Here is a 22,591-nt window from a genome sequence, read left to right as displayed (position 1 = left end):
CCATGAAAAACGATTGATACAGTTGAGCAGATGTGTACAGTTTTGTGAAGGTGGCAGGGGTCCCATGATGTGGATGTGTATGTACTGAAATTGTGCACCTGGTTTGGAAAAGGAGCCAATCGGTGATTTTATGAGTTGGTAAATTTTTGCTTTTTGGAATGCAACACAGCACTTGGTCCTTTCTTTGTTATCTTTGTTGATACTGGTCCACACAAAACAGATCAATGTCAGCTTTTGAGTGGAACAAATACCAGGATGTGACAGAGAATGCAGGCCAGAAAAAAAACTTCACGACGATGCTTCTCCGGTAAATAAGGGTGTTGGTGACCAATGGAAATATCACACCAAATATGGGCCATAGATGATGGTACCAGAACTTGCTGAAATTTAAGAGATGACAAATTTCAAAGCTTTAGAAGTTCATCATTCTTCTGATCAGCTGCTATATGTGGAAAATCAATTGCAGCAGTGGTGTGGATTGCATTGATCTGCATGTGTGATAGTGCATCGGCTACTGAGTTGGTCAACCCTTTAATGTGGCATATATCTGTCATGTACTGTGATATGGAATTGAGGTGGCAGAGTTCTCTCAATGAGTAACAATCAGGCTTGGTATTAAATGCATACACCAGTGGTTTGTGGTTGGTGTATATGGCAAAATTGCGACCTTCTAGCATGTATCGGAAAAGCTTAACAGCCAGGTATGCCACTAATTCTCTACTGAAAGTTCTGTATTTCATTTCAGCTGGTGTTAACTGCCTGAAAAAGAAAGACATATACTGTTGCCATATACTGTCAACGAGCTGCTGTAGCACACCCCCAACTCCGGAATCAGATGCATCCACTAGTACACACGGTGGGGCATCTGGTTTGGGATACACCAGCCTGGCGGCATTGGATAACATTCTTTTCAAGGCAGTGAAAGAGGCAAGTTCTTCTTCACTCAGGGCAACGTTTGTATTTCTGCATGTTCTATGCCGCAGCAAATCCGTGAGCAGTTGGGCTGGGTAAAAATTTCACATAGAAATTTACCAAGCCAAGAAACTCCCGCAATTTGCAGAGAGATGTGGGTGGTAGAAAATCCACGATGGCTTTGAGATTCTCAGGAAGTGGGCGAATGCCATCCTTATTGACAATGTGCCCGAGAAAATGAAGGGATGCAACTCCAAATGAACATATTTGCGCAAACATTCGAATAGCAACAGAAGGTGTTGATCATGCTTTTCGTCTGAGTTACTGGCTATGAGTATGTTATCTATGTATGCAGACAAAAAGCAAACCTCTGGTAATTGTGTCTATAAACTGTAGGAATATATGTGCTGCATTGCGTAAACCGAAAGCCATACGCAGGAATTCAAACATTCCGAAGGGTTTCGTGACTTCTGTCTTCGGAATATCCACAGGTTCCACAGAAATTTGTTTGTAAGCTTGCAAGCTCCACGCAGTGAGCTAGAAAAGTCTTGGAGATGAGGGATAGGATATGCATCAGATATAATGTAGTTATTTAACAATCGCTAATCACTGCAAACTCGCAAATCAGCTGATGACTTTTTAGGAACACAGTGTATTGGCGAGGACCAGTTGCTGCTGGAAGGGTAGATGATTCCAAGGTCAAGTATGTACTGGAATTCTTGCTTGATGGCCTTGAGATGATCTGGTGGTAACCTTCAGGTTCATGCAGTAACATGTGGACTGCTGGTCTTGGTGTGGTGCGGGACTTCATGTTTGATAGGCTGACTATGGAATACTGGTTGAGCAATGTCCAAGTATTCTTTAAGGACAGTACTGTGATGGGTTGTGATTGTTTTCAAAATTGTTGGACTGACTGTGGTCATATGAGGGGTTATACCGTGTACAGTGAGCTGAGTGGTGCTGTCAACAAGTCTTCTGTTCTTGATGTCTACCAAGAAGCTGAAAGGATGAAGGAAATTAGCTCCTAAGACAGGGGTTGGCAGTTTAGCGATGACAAATACCCACTGGAAGATGCAGCATAGTCCTAAGTTCAGTGTTAGGGACTGTTCATTGTAGGTTAGAATTGGTAAGGGGTTGACTGCCTGAGGACCGACAGGTGTCTCTTATCTTTAGCCTGAAGTGCTGTTTTTGTATATTCTTGTTGTTTCCTATATTTTGTTTCTTTTCCAGTACTCCTGTATTTTCATATTTCTGTGTTTTTTTTAATATATTTTTGTTTCACTATTCCATCTATCTGTTTTTCTACTTTTTATCTCTTTATTTTTCTGTTTATCTGTTTTTCTTTTTCTATACTTGGTTATCTTTTTGCTCATTTTATTGTTCTGTTTTTGTATCTGTTTTCTTAGACAACAACTATTCCTCACTTTAAATATGCAGTTAACTCCTGATTTCATATGTGCCTGTACACTGACAATAGTGTGTTGTTATTTGAGATGTTAAATTCCAAATATGTTAAACTGGGGTTCCATTAAACCAAAGATTTGCTACACACACACACACACACACACACACACACACATATATGTAGGGTGTGAGGCTAATGAATATGAGTTTATGTGTTTTATTCTTGGATTGGGTGAAGCTCTGATTTCTTAAGCAAGGCACTTCATTTCATGCTGCTGTAGTTCACTAAACTGAAAGTGAGTACCAGTGGTAGTGGTTACTTAGAGAGTCTTTGTACTCTCACCCACTTAAATACTACAAAAACAGAATAATTCCAGCCTAAATACTGACTTACACTACCTCTATCTTCATTTCTGTTTTTGTTTTCTCTCTTTCACAGAATGACTTCAACTCTATCGAGTCCCAAATCCACAAAGTGGAACAGGATATTCACAAGAATCATGGAACCATCCGAGAAATCAAAAAGATACTGCGACACATTGCCAATGGTGACAAGTCTAGTATTACAAAGCTGAAACACTTGTTTGAGAATGAGGACTTGGATGACTCCAACAAAGACAGTGACTCAATTGATGACCTCTGGGACTCAGACTACAAGGGCTTGCAACCGCAAAAACCATTGCCAGAGGTAGTCATCCCAGATGGTGTTTGTCCAGCATTCAGAACAGAGTCAAAAACACAGCGTAAGGTGAGAAACTTTGCAGGTTTTCTCTTTGGTTTATCATTCTTGGCTGTTACTGAGATGTTGTTGCTGAGCTACTAGTTAATTCTGATTGAGCAGACCTCCTCCCAATCTTTTCTGGTGGAATGGCGAGGTCAGCATCAGAATTGACAGTATAAAGTTTCAGTTGGGTAGTGAGTTGGTACCGTCTTTGGAATGGTGTTTGTCCTGGTTATTTATGTTGTGTGTTTGTGATGAGACTGACACCACCCTATATTGACTCTTGTTTATGGAAGAGCAGCAGTCGCCCATGCATACCGGCATCCCCTCTCCACATGCCAACAATCTTATCCAAGGGAAAGGCAAAGGGGCCGATACAGCTTGGCACCAGTGACTTTGCAACTCATTTCTACAGCTGGAGCAAAGTGAAATGAATTGTTTTGTTCAAGAACACAAACACATAGCCTGGATATATATATATCATTATTTAATGTCCACTTTTCGACTCTTGCAACGATTGGATAATATATATCCTCATCATCCTCATTTTTAATACCTATTTTTCTATCCTTGTATGGGTTAAGCAGAGTTCATTGAGGCAGATTTTCTGTAGCTGGATACCCTTCCTGTCACCAACCTTCTGCTTTCAAGCAAACTAGTATTTTCCATGATTGGACATGTTTTCATGGAAGGCTGAAAGCAAATGACACTGCTTGCATGATGGTGATGCTTGTTTACAAACTGTCAAGCAAGGAGACCACTTTCAAGCACATGTGTATACACATACATACATGATGGCTGTCAACTTGTTGCAGATGCAACAAGTTCTGTGAGTTGCTTATTCATATGACTGTAACAAACAGTCATATGCATTCTTTTCACTTCTATATTCTTCCAGATCACTCTTGTGATTTTTCTCTGAGCAAATTACACACATTTTCTAGCAGACAGTGCTTGTGAGCTTCGCCCTGGTGAGAAAGACATTGCAGTTTGTAACAAGTCTTTCTGTGTGGCTTCTCTGGTGGCTCATCAGGCTTGCATGAGATATAAATATGTAGCCATCCTGCCCACTCCCTCCCCAGCCCAAGCCTTTATATCTCCTCACCTATTCTCACCATCCCACAAAAGCATGTCCCAATACATCTCCACCATCATCTTTCTCATTATCACTCTCTTTATCGTAATTTCCAACTCGCTTTCCTTTATTTTCCAACTGAGATATCCATATCTCTACTGTACATAACACACCTATCTCTGTCCCCTGTTTTCTTCAAACCAATTGTCAAACCAATTGACATGCGGAGTAAAAAGAACAAACTAGAGTTTGTAAGCCTTCTTTGGGATGACTTATGAAGTGTGCGGAAAACTTTGCTCTTGAACCTAAATCTAGTCAAACTAAACAAATTTCCTGTTGATCCATACCTCACATAAACTCCTTCAGTGGAATTTACTAAAAGCTGAAGAAAGCATTGCACCAAAATAAATGGCAAAGAGAGCAGGGGCATCGACTAGTGAGGACAAAACAAAATTTTTTCATTAAACCAAAGAATCTGAACTGCCAAAAAACTTAACATTGCTTACTTTAAATTTATAGCCATCCTTCAACAATTTCAGAATGCTATTAGCATTATCTCACTTGACCAAGACAATCTATGGGAATTTTTAAAATCTCAGATCTACAATTCAGATTCTTCTACAATAGGGTTTAAATCAAAGAAATTAGAAGATTGGATCACAGGCTACAACAATGAAATCACTCCCTTAATGAAAAGTAAACAAGAATTACTTCCAACATATTCTCAATCAATCAGGTAACCCAAATGAGCCTGAAAGATACAAACGCTTGAAGGCCTTGAAAGCACAAGCTGCTTTTAATAGGAAGGACACAAAACAATTTTTCTCCTTAATCAAAGAAGTCTTTGGTCCCACATCAACTGCAATAGCCCCAGTTTGTTGTGTTGATGGGAGATGTCTCTTAACTGACAGAAACATCAGGTTGAGCAATATTCAAAATTCTTCTGAATAGGGCTTCCAATGTAGATATGGATATTATTCAAAACATAGAAGAATCTAACAGTTATCCATGAAATGGCCAATGAATCGATTTTAGAAGATGTTTTCTAGACCAATAAGAAAATTAAACAACAATAAAGCTGCTTGTGTGGATGGTATTAGAAGTGAGATTTTGAAGTCTGGCAGCAAAAAACTTTATAATTGCTGGAGGACTGAAAGTGTCACTCAGTACAGGATGGACACAATACTAATTTCCCTTTTTAAATCAGTATTGAAAGAGGATTGTGGTTATTTTCATGGCATCTCCCTCTTATCAGTCATTGGTAAAGTTCTGGCCAGGATTCTTTTCGAGTGATTGAATACTCATTGTCATCATTTAACATCCGCTTTCAGTTACATGACACCAGCATCGGCCATGACTATGGTCTCACTTGCCTTGACCGGTCTTTTCAAGCATGGTATATTTCCAAAAGTCTCGGTCACCTGTCACTGCCTCCATCAAACTCAACATTTGAATGGTGTTTTTTTTATGTGCCAGTCACACAGCACTGGCACATGACTACGATTTCACTTGGCTTCACGGGTCTTCTCAAGCACACCATCTTGCCCAACTTTCAAAAGGTGCTTTTAAATGAGCCAGTTAAGCGACACTGGCATCAGCCATGACTACAATCTCACTTGGTTTGACGGATCTTCTTCAGTACAGCATATCGCCAAAGGTCTCAGTCACTTGTTGTTGCCTCTATGAGGCCCAGCATTTCAAGATCATGCCTCTCCACTTCATCCCACGTCTTCCTGGGTCCATCTCTTCCACAGGTCCCTTTCACTATTAGTGTGTGGCACTTCTTCACACAGCTGGACTCATCCTTACACATCACATCTGATGCTTCTTATGCCCAACTTTTCTCTCAAGACACTTACACTCTGTCATACACATGCACACTGACATTGCACATCCAACAAAGCATACTAGCTTCATTTCTTACAAGCCCATGCACATCCTTGGCACTCACAGCCCATGCTTCACATATCCTTGATAATAGTGCTGATCTAGTTTCAAAGAGAGAAACAAAGTTCAAATTGTTGTGATTTAGCACCTGTGCTATAAGTGCTGTCCTCTCTGCTCTAGTTTTACCCTTATCATCTCCTAGATTGGCTGTTATCACAAAACTAAAGAGCCCAATCTGCTCTAATAAGGAAAGGTGACCTTTATACACGCACATATAAAAATATAAAAAGATATAAAATTAAAAGTAATATATATGTATATATAAATGTATATATATATGTATGTATATATATATATATGTATATATATATATATATGTATATATATGTATATATATATATATGTGTATATATGTATATATATATATGTGTATATATATGTATATATATATATGTGTATATATATATATATATATGTATATATATGTATATGTATCCAACCCATGCTAGCATGGAAAGCGGACGTTAAACAATGATGATGATGATGATATATATGTATATATATATATGTGTATATATATGTATATATATGTATATATATGTGTATATATATATATATATATTCGGTAAAAGCAATTAAGATTCAAGTGAGTTCTGTTGAATTCACATGAATGCGGTACTTAACTAAGATGTACCAGAAATATATATGGTGTTAACCATAAGATAAGCGGTGTGATTATAAATAAGAAAAAAGCAACAAGAATGGATCAATATTTCGGTACAATTGTTTCGTACGAAGACATCTTTATTAAGGTTGCAAATATTGCAGTAAATATAAGTGACCCGTACTCATCAGCCGAAAAAACATCTGAGTTCTCCAAACATCTAAGGGTGTGATGTTATACTCCTGAAACATCGGGTATGATTGATTGATTCTAGTTTCATAGTTCTATAAAAATAATATTTTGGTAACAAATGGACGTCTAAAAGTTCTTTTAGTGTTGCACAGTCATATAACGGGTTTTAAAAAAGTATTTCAAAAAACCTCTTAGTTTTCCAGAAAATGAAATTGAAATTGAAAATGTAAATCCATCCATATTGAAGAAAGTTTGCATTCTGGAGATATGAGGAGAGGTATCATACTCACAGAATATTTTTTATATGTATATATATATATATATATATATATATATAATCAAAATAAGCAACAAGGATATCCACAGGTAATGCAGTACGATCACTTCATGCAACTCCATGTAATTGAACAATGCAATCATTACATCAATTTAAAATGTAGAGCAATCTTCAGCAGCACAAAGACATAGAATTTAATTAAATTAGAACAGATGGACACAATAGTTGAATTATACCTAAAATAGCAGATATGGGTGTGAGCTTTGCTCTATGGAAACATATGACATTTTTAAGCATAAAGATAATAGCAACCTGATTAATAATTGATTAGACCTTAGGGTATCATGTGTACATAGTACCACCCGTACCTTCAAATATTTTAGAAAGTAGCACTTTATTGACCTTGGGTTTTAAAACCTATAATGTACCTCTTAGTTGAAAATCAGTGCATAAATAGCATACCCTACAACATTAATTTTTCTTTTAGTCAATCCTGGGTATCAGTGATTAAAGACACAAGTTAATTAAGGAAATAAGCAATTTTTAATTTTAAATACTTGAATTATTACATATTTTCTATAAATCTTCTCTATTGAAGTTACTAAATTGTATATGTACTTCATCATGATTTTAGTGATTAAGCTATTTTATATCCTTTTCTATGGTGTTTCTACCCTACCCGATAATTTTAATACTTTATAACTACCTTTAGAAAAACCTAAATTTTTGTACCCCTATACTTCCATACTTACTTTTTATAAAAAAACAGTATGGATATCTTCACAACTTAAAATTAAACTACTAAAATTAAACTGCCTGAATTATAATTTAACTAATTTGTAGTAAATTTGTTCTCTCACCTCAATGATAAATGTTTATAATTACCTGATAACCCTAAATTTTAACTTTATACAATAAAGACATATTGTTTAACCCTTTCGTTACCAAACCGCCCGAAAAAAATTTTGGTTAATGTGACCAAGCCGCCCAAAACCGCCCGAAAAAAATTTTGGTTAATGTGACCAAGCCGCCCAAAACCGCCCGAATTTACCTATTCATATTTAAATGAGAATATCAGAGCAAATCTCTTTAGTACATTCGTGAAAACACGTATTATACTTCGTAAAGAGTTCAACTACAGTTTTGTACAAAAATCGAAGTGTAATTTTAATTCCGTGAATTTTGGGAGATTTTTTTCCAAAATTTGTTCCTATTGTGTTTTCAAAATTTGTAATTCTGACAAAAAATGGATACGAATTTCATTATATCAAGCAGCGAGTCAGAATTCGAAGGATTTTCTACTGAAGACCTTCATAAATCTAACTCTATGACTGAAAAAAAAAAGCATGTGGTATTTGATAATGAATCTGATGTTTCATTTTCCGAAAGTGAAAACAGTGAATCCGAGAGTTCCGACAGCGATAAAGAAAATGAATTGGCACCTGAATGGAGTGAAAATTTAAAAACTGTTTCTTTCGGTGATTTTTCTGAAGAAACTGGACCAAGCCACAGACTTTCCCAGAAGAGTAAAGCCTTAGACTATTTCTTTTTACTTTTTCGAATGAGCCTATTTGAAATCATTATGGCGAAAACGAACCGTTACGCTAAATGTAAACAAAACGATAGTGGTTTCCCATAACCTTAAATGAAATTAAGACTATTTTGCCATAAATATTATTATGGGTATCAGAAAGTTACCCAGAATAACAAATTCTATCGTAAAATTTTGTATACCCAATTGAATATTTGCTAATAACCCATTTTCTATAGCGATGTTTGAACAAAATTTTAATAATTTTATATTTTGTTGAATTTACCTGTATCAACCTGCAATTAGAGTCACTTTGTGACAAAAATTATAGTATAGAATTGGTTGAGAACATTTCATTAAATTATCTTCCAAAATTCACGTTAATATATTGATAAATAAAAAAGTTATTAATTTCTAACGTAATCATAAATTTAGTCTGGTTTCATTAAATGAAACCAGACTAAATTTATGATTACGTTAGAAATTAATTGAAACACATATTTTGGTCAGAAATATAGTAACGAAAGGGTTAAAATAGTTTTAGTAACTAGGTTTTTTATCCCTTTCTTAAAGTGTTCCGTCCTCTTAATTTTGGTATTTATATTGGCTTTATACAAACCGCCCTTCTAATTAAGTACCCCTAAGAAACTGTAATATCATTTAGGGATTAACATAAATAACTTTTGAAATCTATATTATACCTCTTAATTTGATATTAGTATATGATTAGCATGTCCTTTTAACAACAAATATTCTTTCAACCAATACCGGGTTTTAGTCCTGATTATAGTAAGCTAAATAAGTTAACAATTTTTAGCTCATAAATTACTAGCAGTATTGCCCGGCGTTGCTCGGGTTTGTAAGGGAAATAACTATATAAGCATTTTTAGAGAGTTACTTCCCTTATATAAACTGAGCAAAAATGCAGAAAAATGATGATAAATTTTTTTTTAAATCGTAGACTCATCGTAGACTCACGCTAATACCCAGAAGGGCTCAATATGAATCACGACTATAAGATACCTGCTTTTGGTTAAATTGTACCGCAAAATGTGGGAGTAGTTAGGAATCTAAATCGGAGTAGACAGACACACACACAACTTCAATTTTATATATAAAGATTAAACATTTTCTATAAACACTTGCTATTATAGTTAATAAGGTATGGATATTTTATTAAGGTTTTTTTGTGGTTAGGCTGTTTTTATTCCTTATCCATGATGCTCTACCCTAACTGATCATTTTTATTATTGTTATTTTATGGTAGCCTTAAATAAATCTAATCCTTGTACCCCTATTAATTCGTACTCAGCTTATATAAGGTAATACCAGTATCTGTACAACTTAAAATAGTTCAATTTAATTAAATCATTAGATAATTAACATGTTCTTTAAGCTCAGTTGCTCCCTTATTAAATACCAGTTAAATCCAATTGATTAATCTCCATAGAAACCATATAATAAGTTACTATTTAGATAAGTAATAAGTAAATAAATATTGAAATATTTCTTTGCAATTTTCTTTTCCTCCCTCTATTGTGGTAAAAATTACCACAATTATACTCAAAATATTCAAATTTTGTTAAAATTTCATTCTCAATAATCTTCTTGATTACCCTAAATTTTAACTTTATACAATAAGACAATATTGTTTGAAATGATCTTTAGAAATTACTTGATTAATCTCTTTCTTTAATGGCTCTACCCTCCTGATCTTAGTATTGCCAAGGGCCTTTATATAAATAATCCTTCTAAACAAGTACCACTAAGAAACTATAAATATCATGTAGGGAGTAACAATGATAACTTCTTAAACCTATAATATAAGCCTTAGTCTTTAAAAAAAGATTAGTGCAAAATATGAATGTTCCATAACTTAAATATTCCTTTAGCCGATTCCAAACATCAGTCTTTTATTGACATAAGCTAAATAAGTAAATACATAATTTTTAGTCTAATATATTTTGGATTATGAAAGGTGCATGGCTCAGTGGTTAGAGCATCGAGCTTACGATCGTGAGGTTGTGAGTTCGATTCCTGGACCAGGCTGCGTGTTGTGTTCTTGAGCAAGACACTTTATTTCATGCTGCTCCGGTTAACTCACCTGTAGAAATGAGTTGCGACATCACAGGTGCCAAGCTGTATTGGCCTTTCCTTTGGATAGCATCGGTGGTGTGGAGAGGGGAGGCTGGCATGCATGGGCGACTGCTGGCCTTCCATAAACAACCTTGCCCGGACTTGTGCCTCCGGAGGGTAACTTTGTAGGTGCAATTCCATGGTCATTCATGACCGAAGGAGGTCTCCTCCTCCATATTTTGAATTATACTTTTTATAAAAATCTTCTCTATTGGTGTTAACAAGCTACATATACTTTACCATAGTAATTAAGCTATTTTATTTCCTTTTCTACGGTATTCTGCCCTGCTTGATTATTTTATTTTATTTCTTTATTATTTTATAATCAGCCTTTATTTATTTATAAATTAATCTAATTTTTGTATCTCTATAAATTCATATTCAACTTATATTAAACTATACTGGTATATTCACTACTTATAAAAAAATACTGCTTAGATTAAAATTTTATTAATATATAATTGGCATGTTCCATTACCCCAATACTCCTTTATCAATACCAGTATATACCAATTAATATTGACAGATACCATCTGATGAGTTAGTATTTAAGTATACAATATGTGTAAATATTAAACTATTTCTGGAAAATTTCTTATGAAGCAATCATACTGCATTACCTGTGGATATCCTTGTTGCTTATTTTGATTTTAATCACCTTATTTTAAATTGTATGGATAATATCGTACTAAATTCTGGTGCCTCAGTAACATTCATCTGAATCTAAATAAATATATCTTAAACATATCAAAGGGAAATGGAAATCAATAGAAATTTTCACTTCCAGCCTAACATTAAAAATTTACTCCAAAGACTATGTATTACTCATAAATAAATATACTCTCTCTCTCTCTCTCACTCTATATATATATATATATATATATATTATATATATATATATATATATATATATATATTATATATATATATATATATGAAGGTGAGTGACTTAGTGGTTTGGGTATTCGGCTCATGATCATAAGGTCGTGAGTTCAATTACCGGTAGCACATTGTGTACTTAAGCAAGACACTTTATTTTATGTTGCTCTAGACCACTCAGCTAGCAAAAAGGAGTATGACCTGTATTTCAATAGACCGACCTTGTCTCAGTCTTAGTTCTGTTGAATCTCCTTGAGGACTATGTTAAAGGTATGTGTGTCTGTGATGTGCTTAGCTATTTGCACATTAATTTCATGAGCAGGCTGTTCTGTTGATTAGATCAACTGGAACCTTCATCATCAAAACCAATGGAGTACTAGTATGTATATATATATATGTATATTTTTTTTTTGCTTTTATTCGTTTGTCATTTGACTGTGGCCATGCTAGAGCACTGCCTTTAGTTGAGCAAATTGACCCTAGGACCTATTCTTTGTAAGCCTAGTACTTATTCTATTGGTCTGTTTTTACCAAACCACTAAGTTATGGGGACATAAACGCACCAGCATCAGTTGTCAAGCGATGTTGGGGGGACAAACGCACATACACACACACGTACATATATGTGATGGGCTTCTTTCAGATTCCGTCTACCAAATCCACTCCAAAGGCTATAGTAGAAGACACTTGCCCAAGGTGCCATGCAGTGAGATTGAACCCGGAACCATATGGTTGGTAAGAAAGCTACTTACCACAGCCACTCCTATATATATAGAGAGAGTCATGCATATCTGTATGCACATTTGAAAGAGATTTAGCTTCTATTTCTTGCAGATTGAGCAGTCATGGAGAGGCATTGCAGTTGGCTTATGCATTGGCCTTAAGCCACACAACTTGCTAGTTCTTTCATAACACTTGAAGACCGCAGTTAAAATCTACCAAACAAACTTAAGAAAGTGAACTAATGGAAGGAATGATTAATCAAATGAAATATGTCTATTTTCAGATTCGCAATGCCTATGATGTCATCCCATTTGACAACATTGATGGTGGTGTGTGGAAGCAAGGTTGGAATATAACCTATCCCACCAACCACTGGGAGAACCGGGACAATCTTCAGGTGTTTGTTGTGCCCCATACTCACTGTGACCCAGGTAGGTACCACTTTATCATACCCTCCTTCTACCCTGATGTTTGCAGATGCTTCATAGATGTTGTATCGGTCTCTACTAACCCTTTTCACCACCATTGTTATCATTATGTCTGCTGAGTTAATAAAGAACCCTTTAAGTCATCACTTGGCCTGCTAGAAATAGTAATCAAATCTTCCTCACATCTGTGGCTCTATGTTCCCTGTAGATAGGAAAATGCTAAGATGGTCATGGCTGGCATACCTGTTGATTATATGTCTGTTTGATCCAAATTGACCTGGGGCTAAACTACAACAGCAGTTACTGCCACCAACACATCTACTAATACTGCTACTACTATGTGTGTGTGTGTGTATGAACATGACTTTCTTTTGGGGGGATATTCAGGGTGTCCCAAAAGTCACTGATGGGGTTTCAATTTTTAATAACTTGCTTAACTTTCCAAATAAGTGCATGAAATTTTGATACAATATGAAGGACATAATGAAAATTAATATGCACAAGTCAAATATTGCAACACCACTACATCACATATGAAGAATGGCATTGCTTAAATGGCAGCCATTTTCAGCTTCGCACGCCTGTGCTCTTTCCAAAACTTGCACCATAAGATCCTCATGAGTATCAGACTCCACTTCTCTGGTATCTCTATGTTCTCCTTCAGTTGCACCAGGGTCTCCGGTTTGTTGGTGTAAACCCTCTCTCTCAGGTATACCCACAAGAAAAATCCGGGCTAGTCAAGTCTGGGGAACATAAAGGCCATTCAAGGTAGACTTCACACATGATTCCAGCAAGCTGGGGCAACTGCCGATACTGCAAGAGAAACAATTCAATTGCTACGGCAGTGATTTGGAGAGAGAATAATCTCCTGCTATGGCAATGTCAACTGGCCTTCATGTTCCCCAGACTTGACTATCCTGGATTTTTTTCTTGTGGGGATACCTCAAAGAGAGGGTCTACATTAACAAACCGGAGACCCTGGTGCAACTGAAGGAGAACATCAATAGAGAAATTAGAGAAGTGGGGTCTGAAACTCTTGAGGGTCTTATGGTACGCAAAGCTAAATGTGGCTGCCATTTAAGCAATGTCATTTTCCATATGTGATGTAGTGGTGTTGCAATATTTGACTTGTGCATATTAATTTCCATTATGTCATTTATACTGTATCAAAATTTCATGCATTTATTTGTAAAGTTAAGCAAGTTATTAAAAATTGAAACCCCATCAGTGACTTTTGGGACCCCTTATAGTTGTGTATGCCTGTGTAGAGAACCCAGGAACACATTACCCAACCTGTTCTTTTCTAAAACAGTGATGTGGGATTTGAAGGTTGTTTAGCTGCTATTTCTTGCAGAATAAGTAACTACGTAAAGGCCTTTTTATTGGCTCAACATAGTTGTTGTGGAGGTGAGGGTGGTGAGCTTTGTTGAGAATAAGTGAGGGCTGAAGTAATATCTGGTCCTTCAGCATTTAAACCGGCCATATCCAGCCCTAATATTCTACTTGTTTTATGTTTATATCAGCCAGATTTAGTCTTTCACAAGTACACTACATTGTCATTCTAAGGATAACAATCACATCATTGAAATCTTGAGGTTACAAGATAAGCCATAATTAATTCAAAACAATGTGAATAGCATTACACATGACAGAGTAATCTGAATGCTAATGGGTTAAAATACAATCTTTGCTATGTTGTAGTTGTGAGATAACTAGGAGAGATCATCAGTGTGGGCAAGTCCATGCTTTTGAAGTGATTTGGGCTTTTTAGTTGCATGTTGTCTATGACTGAGGCTAGGATCAAGAGTATTTTTTTTCATTTAGATGCAAGCATGGCTTGCATAGCACCTTCTGCATGGCCCCTTGTGCATAGCACCTTCTGCATAGCACCTTCTGCATAGCCCCTTCTGCATAGCCCCTTCTGCATACCCCCTTCTGCATAGCACCTTCTGCATAACCCCTTCTGCATAGCACCTTCTGCATAGCCCCTTCTGCATAGCACCTTCTGCATAGCCCCTTCTGCATAGCACCTTCTGCATAGCCCCTTCTGCATAGCACCTTCTGCATAGCCCCTTCTGCATAGCACCTTCTGCATAGCCCCTTCTGCATAGCACCTTCTGCATGGCCCCTTCTGCATGGCCTCTTCTGCATAGCACCTTCTGCATAGCACCTTCTGCATAGCACCTTCTGCATAGCCCCTTCTGCATAGCACCTTCTGCATGGCCCCTTCTGCATGGCCTCTTCTGCATAGCACCTTCTGCATAGCACCTTCTGCATAGCCCCTTCTGCATAGCACCTTCTGCAAAGCCCCTTCTGCATAGCACCTTCTGCATTGCCCCTTCTGTATGGCCTCTTCTGCATAGCACCTTCTGCATAACCCCTTCTGCATAGCACCTTCTGCATTGCCCCTTCTGTATGGCCTCTTCTGCATAGCACCTTCTGCATGGCACCTTCTGCATAGCACCTTCTGCATGGCCCCTTCTGCATGGCCTCTTCTGCATAGCACCTTCTGCATAGCCCCTTCTGCATAGCACCTTCTGCAAAGCCCCTTCTGCATAGCCTCTTCTGCATAGTACCTTCTGCATAACCCCTTCTGCATAGCCCCTTCTGCATAGCCCCTTCTGCATGGCCCCTTCTGCATACCCCCTTCTGCATAGCCCCTTCTGCATGGCCCCTTCTGCATACCCCCTTCTGCATACCCCCTTCTGCATAGCCCCTTCTGCATACCCCCTTCTGCATAGCACCTTCTGCATTGCCCCTTCTGCATGGCCTCTTCTGCATAGCACCTTCTGCATAACCCCTTCTGCATAGCACCTTCTGCATTGCCCCTTCTGCATGGCCTCTTCTGCATAGCACCTTCTGCATGGCACCTTCTGCATAGCCCCTTCTGCATAGCACCTTCTGCATGGCCCCTTCTGCATGGCCTCTTCTGCATAGCACCTTCTGCATAGCCCCTTCTGCATAGCACCTTCTGCAAAGCCCCTTCTGCATAGCCTCTTCTGCATAGTACCTTCTGCATAACCCCTTCTGCATAGCCCCTTCTGCATAGCCCCTTCTGCATGGCCCCTTCTGCATAGCCCCTTCTGCATAGCCCCTTCTGCATGGCCCCTTCTGCATACCCCCTTCTGCATAGCCCCTTCTGCATACCCCCTTCTGCATAGCACCTTCTGCATAGCACCTTCTGCATAGCCCCTTCTGCATGGCACCTTCTGCATGGCACCTTCTGCATAGCCCCTTCTGCATAGCACCTTCTGCATGGCCCCTTCTGCATGGTCTCTTCTGCATAGCACCTTCTGCATAGCCCCTTCTGCATAGCACCTTCTGCAAAGCTCCTTCTGCAAAGCCCCTTCTGCATAGTACCTTCTGCATAACCCCTTCTGCATAGCCCCTTCTGCATGGCCCCTTCTGCATACCCCCTTCTGCATAGCACCTTCTGCATAGCCCCTTCTGCATAGCCCCTTCTGCATGGCCCCTTCTGCATAGCACCTTCTGCATAGCACCTTCTGCATAGCCCCTTCTGCATGGCACCTTCTGCATAGCACCTGCATAGCCCTTTTTGCATAGCACCTGCATAGCCCTTCTGCATGGCTCCTTGGACAAGTGTTTTATACTCTAGCCCTTGATTGACTAAACTCTTGGTGAGTGGATTTGGTTGACAGAACCTGAAAGAATCCCATTTCATATGTCTATGTGTGTCTTGGAGTTTGTCCCCATTACTACATGACAACTGATGTTGGTTTGTTTACACCCCCCACTGTAGTCACATGACTGAAATGAAACAGTTAAGGTATAAGTAGGTAACACTGAATTTTTGAAAATATTTAAATGTAATTTCTGTTGTACTTTTTCTTGGCAAGCATCCAAAAAAAAAACATTTTGATTTAGCAAATTGGTTGAAATCTTGCCTAATTGGCCTAAATAAATAATTAGCCATATTTGTGATGTCATATCTTTGAAATTGAAGTGATAATCAATTTCAGATTACACAAATTAATAGTGCCCATGGTATACCAATTGCCTATTTTTTTCTTTCGGGTTCTTGGAAAGAAAACTGTTTTTTAGCAATTTTTAAAATATTTATGTAAAGCCAATATTGTTGCATGTCACAAGCAGTCAGTTTTGCAGTGTTTTCAGACCTGGTTAAATTCAAAAGTACAAACTTCAGAGACTTGAGTCTTGGCACATTTCTTTTAGGTATGGAACTAAATAAATCCTGAGATTTTAGGACATTACACCATTTCAATAAAATTTTAATGGCTATAAATGGCTATAAATGGTTGAGTTTTGGATTTTCTCCATTTTGATGGATTTTTTTCTTTTTTTTTTTTGCATCATGATCTTGAAAGGGACAGATTAAGCTTTTTATGAAAAAGGTTTAAGAAAATTTATGATTTTTTTCTACACACTCCTTTCATCCACCTACTCCCGGGACTTATTTTGGCCAATTTTGTTTGTACTACTTACTTAAAACAATGGGAGAAGCCTTTACAGTGAAAAGAAAAGGAAATTTTGGTAATATCTTTAAATGACAAAATTTGTGTGATTTAAAGGAGATTTAACTGTTATTTCTAGCCAACCCATGACCACCTTATACATTTCTCAGAATTGCATGTAAACCTAGATTAAAAAACAAGCAAAATGTGACAATTAATTCCATGCTTTAAGCATTAAAAAATTCAAAAAACATAAATTAAAGGCATTAACAACATCTCTAACTCGCAGCAAACTTAGTAGGAGAGAGAGAGAGAGAGAGAGAAAACAACCCAAAATAAATTTGTAAACACTGACACAAATTATCCCAACTATATTCAAAAGCAGAAAAAAATCATCACACCTGACTTCAATGCCCTACAAAATTATATTCAATGCACAATATAATTTCTACTGGCAAAATTTGACCAATATTTCTCAAAGAAAAATAAAATTTATATGTACAAGAATATTTACTAGGTTTACAGCTCTCCACATTAAAACAAGAGGAAATAACATTCTCAATACAAAGATTCCTTACTAAGTTTGGGCTCTTGTTAAACTCAATTTAGTACATTCTTTTGTAGAAATATATGTTTACTTGGTAATTAGTTCATCCATGTCTTGAAATTCTGGGTCAAACTCAATGTTTGGAGCCAGGATTTATGTTCTGTTTGACCTCTTGCCTTGCATGGATATGTCAGTTTGGGAAATAGTGTCAGTTTACCACTCTCTTTACTGACTCTGCTTTTTGACCTTTTCACAGCCAAATTCAGCACTCTTGTTTATGTTGCTGGTGGGGAAATAAATCCATTCCACCTCCAATGCTGGGACCACCAGATCAAATGATTTTGACTTCCTTGGTCTTGTCTAAGATGGCTGCTCAATTGCTAAAGATAGCAAGTTGGTAACAAAAACAGGACAGTGAAAACAAACGTCCAGGGCTGTTAATCCAAAATGAGGTGAAGTGATGAACGCTGGAGAAACAAGCTTTGACAAGAATGTGTCCTATCCCTATAGCTGAATGAGTGTATATATATTTGTGTATATGCATGTATATGTGTGTATATGTATGTATATAAATGTATAAGAGAATAATTTTAAACCAAAAAGCAGTTAGGTTAATCCAAAAATTAAAAATAGGACTGCAGCTGGAAATGGTTGGGTGACCCTGAGGCGAAAGGAGAAATAGATTGAAAAGTGTAATGGATAAACACTCCAGTCGGTCAAAGCAACTTTATATCATTTCCCAAATTGTCAAAACTAGAATATAAATATATATTAAAATAATAGGGCACCCAATAGTATTAGATATACACATACACATGAATAAAAGGTGATAAAAGCTAAAAGGGTGAAGTGGAATGAAGAAAAATGAATTCATGCATAATAAAGGCAGCTAAAAGTTTAAGACAATAGAGGTAAAATAATATAAATGGATGTGTATATGTATGTGTGCACATGTACATAGGTACACATGGAGACCTGTATATGAATGTGTGGGGGTGTATGAGTGAATGTATGTATCTGTGTACATGCAGGTGTGTAAGTGTGTGTATGGATGTATGTATACATGCATGTGTGGATGTGTGTGTGTGTGTGTGTGTGTGATTAGGTTACTTCAGATCAAAAGATTGAAGAAGGTCATCTTTTGACCACTCCTAAAGTATTCCTTCTCTTTATTCTAATCTCTTCTCCCTACCATCTTCAACTACTTTTTCTCTTCCTCCTGCCATTCTCTTGCTCTTCTTCATGTTCTTTTTTCCTTTTTCTTTTTCACACATGCTGTTGTATTTACTTTCTGTATTTTTTATTAATTTTTATTTTTTATATTTTTTTATTTTCTATCTTTATTTTTTATTTGTTTACTTGTAAGAAAAAGTCTTTTGCTATATAAGCAAGTTTCTTAAACCACAGAATTTCAGTTTGAAAACAGCTATCAAAAAGCTCAAAACTCGTTAGAGTAAACATTATCATTAAAATAAAAATCATCACCACAAAACCCATCTCTACTAATTTTTTCATATATATATCAAATGCCAAAACCTTCCCAGGTGAAGAATGTACCCCTCAACACAGATTAGTTGTTAACGACTTCAGGATCATGGCTAAATGGATGCCAAGAAGAAGACCAGCCTGGAGGAGAAGGGTCTGGAAGCTTAAAGATCCTGCAAATGGACAGATTTAGAGATGTATTACTTGAAACCTTCGATGAAATAGAAGGGGATATAGCATCACATAATATGGAAGACAACTGGAGGTTTCTACGGGACAACCTGCTGAGAGCCACTGACCAGATCTGTGGCTGGTGCAAAGTCTCCTCTCGAACCAAGGTAACGTGGTGGTGGAACAATGTGGTTGACAGGGCTATTAAACAAAAGAAACAGGCTTGGAAGGACTGGAAGAACGGAGGTAGCAGGGAATTGTATCAGACTGCCAAAAGGGCAGCTAGGAGACAGGTTTATTTAGCCAGATAAGGAAAAATTTGCCAATGTTCTGTGCTGTGTGGACGAAAAACTTGAGGTATTTCATGTTGCAAGACAGTGTGTGAGAGAGAATCGTGATGTGGTAGGAGAGAAATGTGTCCACATGGATGATGGTTCACTTGCGCTAAATGAGGATGCAAAGAGAGAGGTTTGGAGATGCCACTATGAAAAGTTGCTCAATAAAGAGAATGAATGGGAGAAAGAGAGTTTGCTGATTGTCGACCCAACAGAGGGACCAGCTATCCAAATTGACAGTACCTTGGTAGTTAAAGCAATCAAGAGTATGAAGGCAGGGAAAGCCCCCGGCCCATCAGGAATCACTGCAGAGATGCTCAAAATATCTGGTAGTGTCGGCTATAGCCTAGTCACCTGTATAGTTAACCAGGTGATACACGAAGGAGTCATACCCAATACTGGTGTAGCAGCACCATAGTCAACTGCTACAAAGGTAAAGGTCACGCCTTAGATACAAATAATTACAGAGGTATCAAGTTGCTGGATCAAGTAATGAAGGTCACGGAGAGGGTCATAGTCCAACTAATTAGAGAGAGAGTCAGTTTAGATGAGATGCAGTTTGGGTTTGTGCCAGGGAAAAGCACCACTGATGCTATATTCCTGGTAAGACAGCTGCAGGAGAAATACCTAGCCAAAGATAAACCTCTGTACCTGGCTTTCGTTGACATAGAGAAAGCCTTTGACAGGGTCCCCCAATCCCTTATCTGGTGGTCAATGAGGAAACTAGGGATAGATGAATGGTTAGTGAGAGCTGTGCAAGCCATGTACAGGGATGTTGTTAGTAAGGTGAGGGTTGGCAACGAGTACAGTGAAGAATTCTGGGTAGAGGTAGGGGTCCACTAAGGTTCAGTCCTCAGACCCCTCCTATTTATCATAGTTCTCCAGGCAATAACAGAGGAATTCAAGACAGGATGCCCCTGGGAGTTCCTCTATGCTGAGTCGCTATCAGAACTGGAGGAAAAGTTTCAGGTGTGGGAGCAAGGATTAGAATCGAAGGGCCTTAGAGTCAACCTAGCTAAAACCAAAGTTCTAATAAGTAGGAAGGTAGACAAATCACAAATGCCTTCAGGTTGATGGCCCTGCTTGATCTGTAGAAAAGGCGTTGGTAGAAACTCTATAAGATGTACCAAGTGTAAGCTATGGACACATAAGAGGTGCAGCAATGTCAAAGGAAGGCTAACTAGGAAAATAGTTTTTATATGTGGCAGATGCTCAGGAGCAATAAACACTGAAAATGTGCAGAGACCAACTTCCGCCACATTCCAGAGAGAAAAACTAGAAATAGTTGATAGCTTCCGTTACCTAGGTGACCAAGTCAGTAGTGTGGGTGGGTGTGCTGAAAGTGTAGCAGCTAGAATAAGAATAGCCTGGGCAAAGTTCAGAGAGCTCTTACCTCTGCTAGGGACAAATGGCCTCGCTCAGAATAAAAGGCAGACTGTATGACGCATGTGTACAAAACAGCCATGTTACATGGTAGTGAACATGGGCTGTGACTGCTGAGGATGTGTGTAAGCTCGCGGTTAATATAGGGCGTTACGATTATCAGAAAATCAAAAAAAAAATGTGTGTAATAGGTGTAAAACAACTTCCTATGAACGAATATGAAAAAAAAAATTCGCGCACGCGAAAGGGGGGTGGGGGAGAGGCCTCGGAAAATTCACATCGGGAAGTTCCGAAAGCGTCTGAGGAGCTGACCCGGGCACCAAAACAAAAAAAAAATAGTGTAATATGTGTAAAACAACTTGCTCTAAACGAATATGACAAAAAAAATGCGCTCTCGCGAAAGAGGGGTGGGGGAGAGGCCTCGGAATATTTATATCGGGAATTTCCGAAAGCGTCTGAACCGGGAACAAAAACAAAAACAGCGTAATAGGTGTAAAACAACTTGCTCTAAACGACTATCATGAAAAAAATGCGCGCTCGCGAAAGGGGGGTGGGGGAGAGGCCTCGGAATATTTATATCGGGAATTTCCGAAAGCGTCTGAACCGGGAACAAAAACAAAAACAGCGTAATAGGTGTAAAACAACTTGCTCTAAACGACTATCATGAAAAAAATGCGCGCTCGCGAAAGGGGGGTGGGGGAGAGGCTTCGGAAATTTCACATCTTCAGTCCACGGCCTTTAAACTAAGAAAAAATAGTGTAATTGGTGTAAAACTACTTGTTCTAAACGAGTATCAAGAACACACACTCACACATGAATCATAAACTCCGTATTTTTGTACATATTTCGCAAAAAAAAAAATAAATAAAGAGAAGAAATTCGTGCGCGAATTTTTTTTTCATATTCGTTCATAGGAAGTTGTTTTACACCTATTACACACATTTTTTTTTTGATTTTCTGATAATCATAACGCCCTATATTAACCCTTGAAGCCAGTATGCTCCGAAGGATGTGTAACGTCAGTGTTCATACTCGACAGAGTGTAAGTACCTTGAGAGAAAAGTTGGACCTCAGAAGCATCAGTTGTGGTGTGCAAGAGAGACGTTGCGAGAATGGATAAAGATAGTTGTGTGAAAAAGTGCCACACCCTAGCGGTTGAGGGAACCTGTGGAAGAGGTAGACCCAGGAAAACCTGGGATGAGGTGCCAGCATCGCCCCGACTGGCCTCCGTGCCAGTGGCATGTAAAAAGCACCAACCGATCGTGGCCATTGCCAGCCTCGCCTGGCACCTGTGCCAGTGGTACGTAAAAAGCACCCACTACACTCACGGAGTGGTTGGCGTTACGAAGGGCATCCAGCTGTAGAAACACTGCCAGATCAGACTGGGCTTGGTGCAGCCTCCTGGCTT

General features: G+C 38.0%; 1 protein-coding gene across 2 annotated transcripts in view; it reads left to right on the top strand.

Moving 5' to 3' along the window:
• LOC115226653 (alpha-mannosidase 2) overlaps nucleotides 1-22,591 on the top strand; it is a 116,007-nt gene that overhangs the window by 44,924 nt on the left and 48,492 nt on the right. For both annotated transcript variants that reach the window (XM_036515377.1, XM_036515376.1), the window contains exons 2-3: nucleotides 2,756-3,064; nucleotides 12,685-12,832. In XM_036515377.1, the coding sequence (XP_036371270.1) occupies nucleotides 2,756-3,064; nucleotides 12,685-12,832 (457 nt within the window). The remainder of the gene's footprint in view (nucleotides 1-2,755; nucleotides 3,065-12,684; nucleotides 12,833-22,591) is intronic.

The sequence above is a fragment of the Octopus sinensis genome, linkage group LG30, assembly GCF_006345805.1.
Source record: "Octopus sinensis linkage group LG30, ASM634580v1, whole genome shotgun sequence".
In the NCBI taxonomy this organism is placed as follows: Eukaryota; Metazoa; Mollusca; class Cephalopoda; order Octopoda; family Octopodidae; genus Octopus; species Octopus sinensis.
The sequence above is the reverse complement of the archived record's forward strand: the minus strand, read 5'-3'. Positions and strand labels throughout refer to the sequence as shown.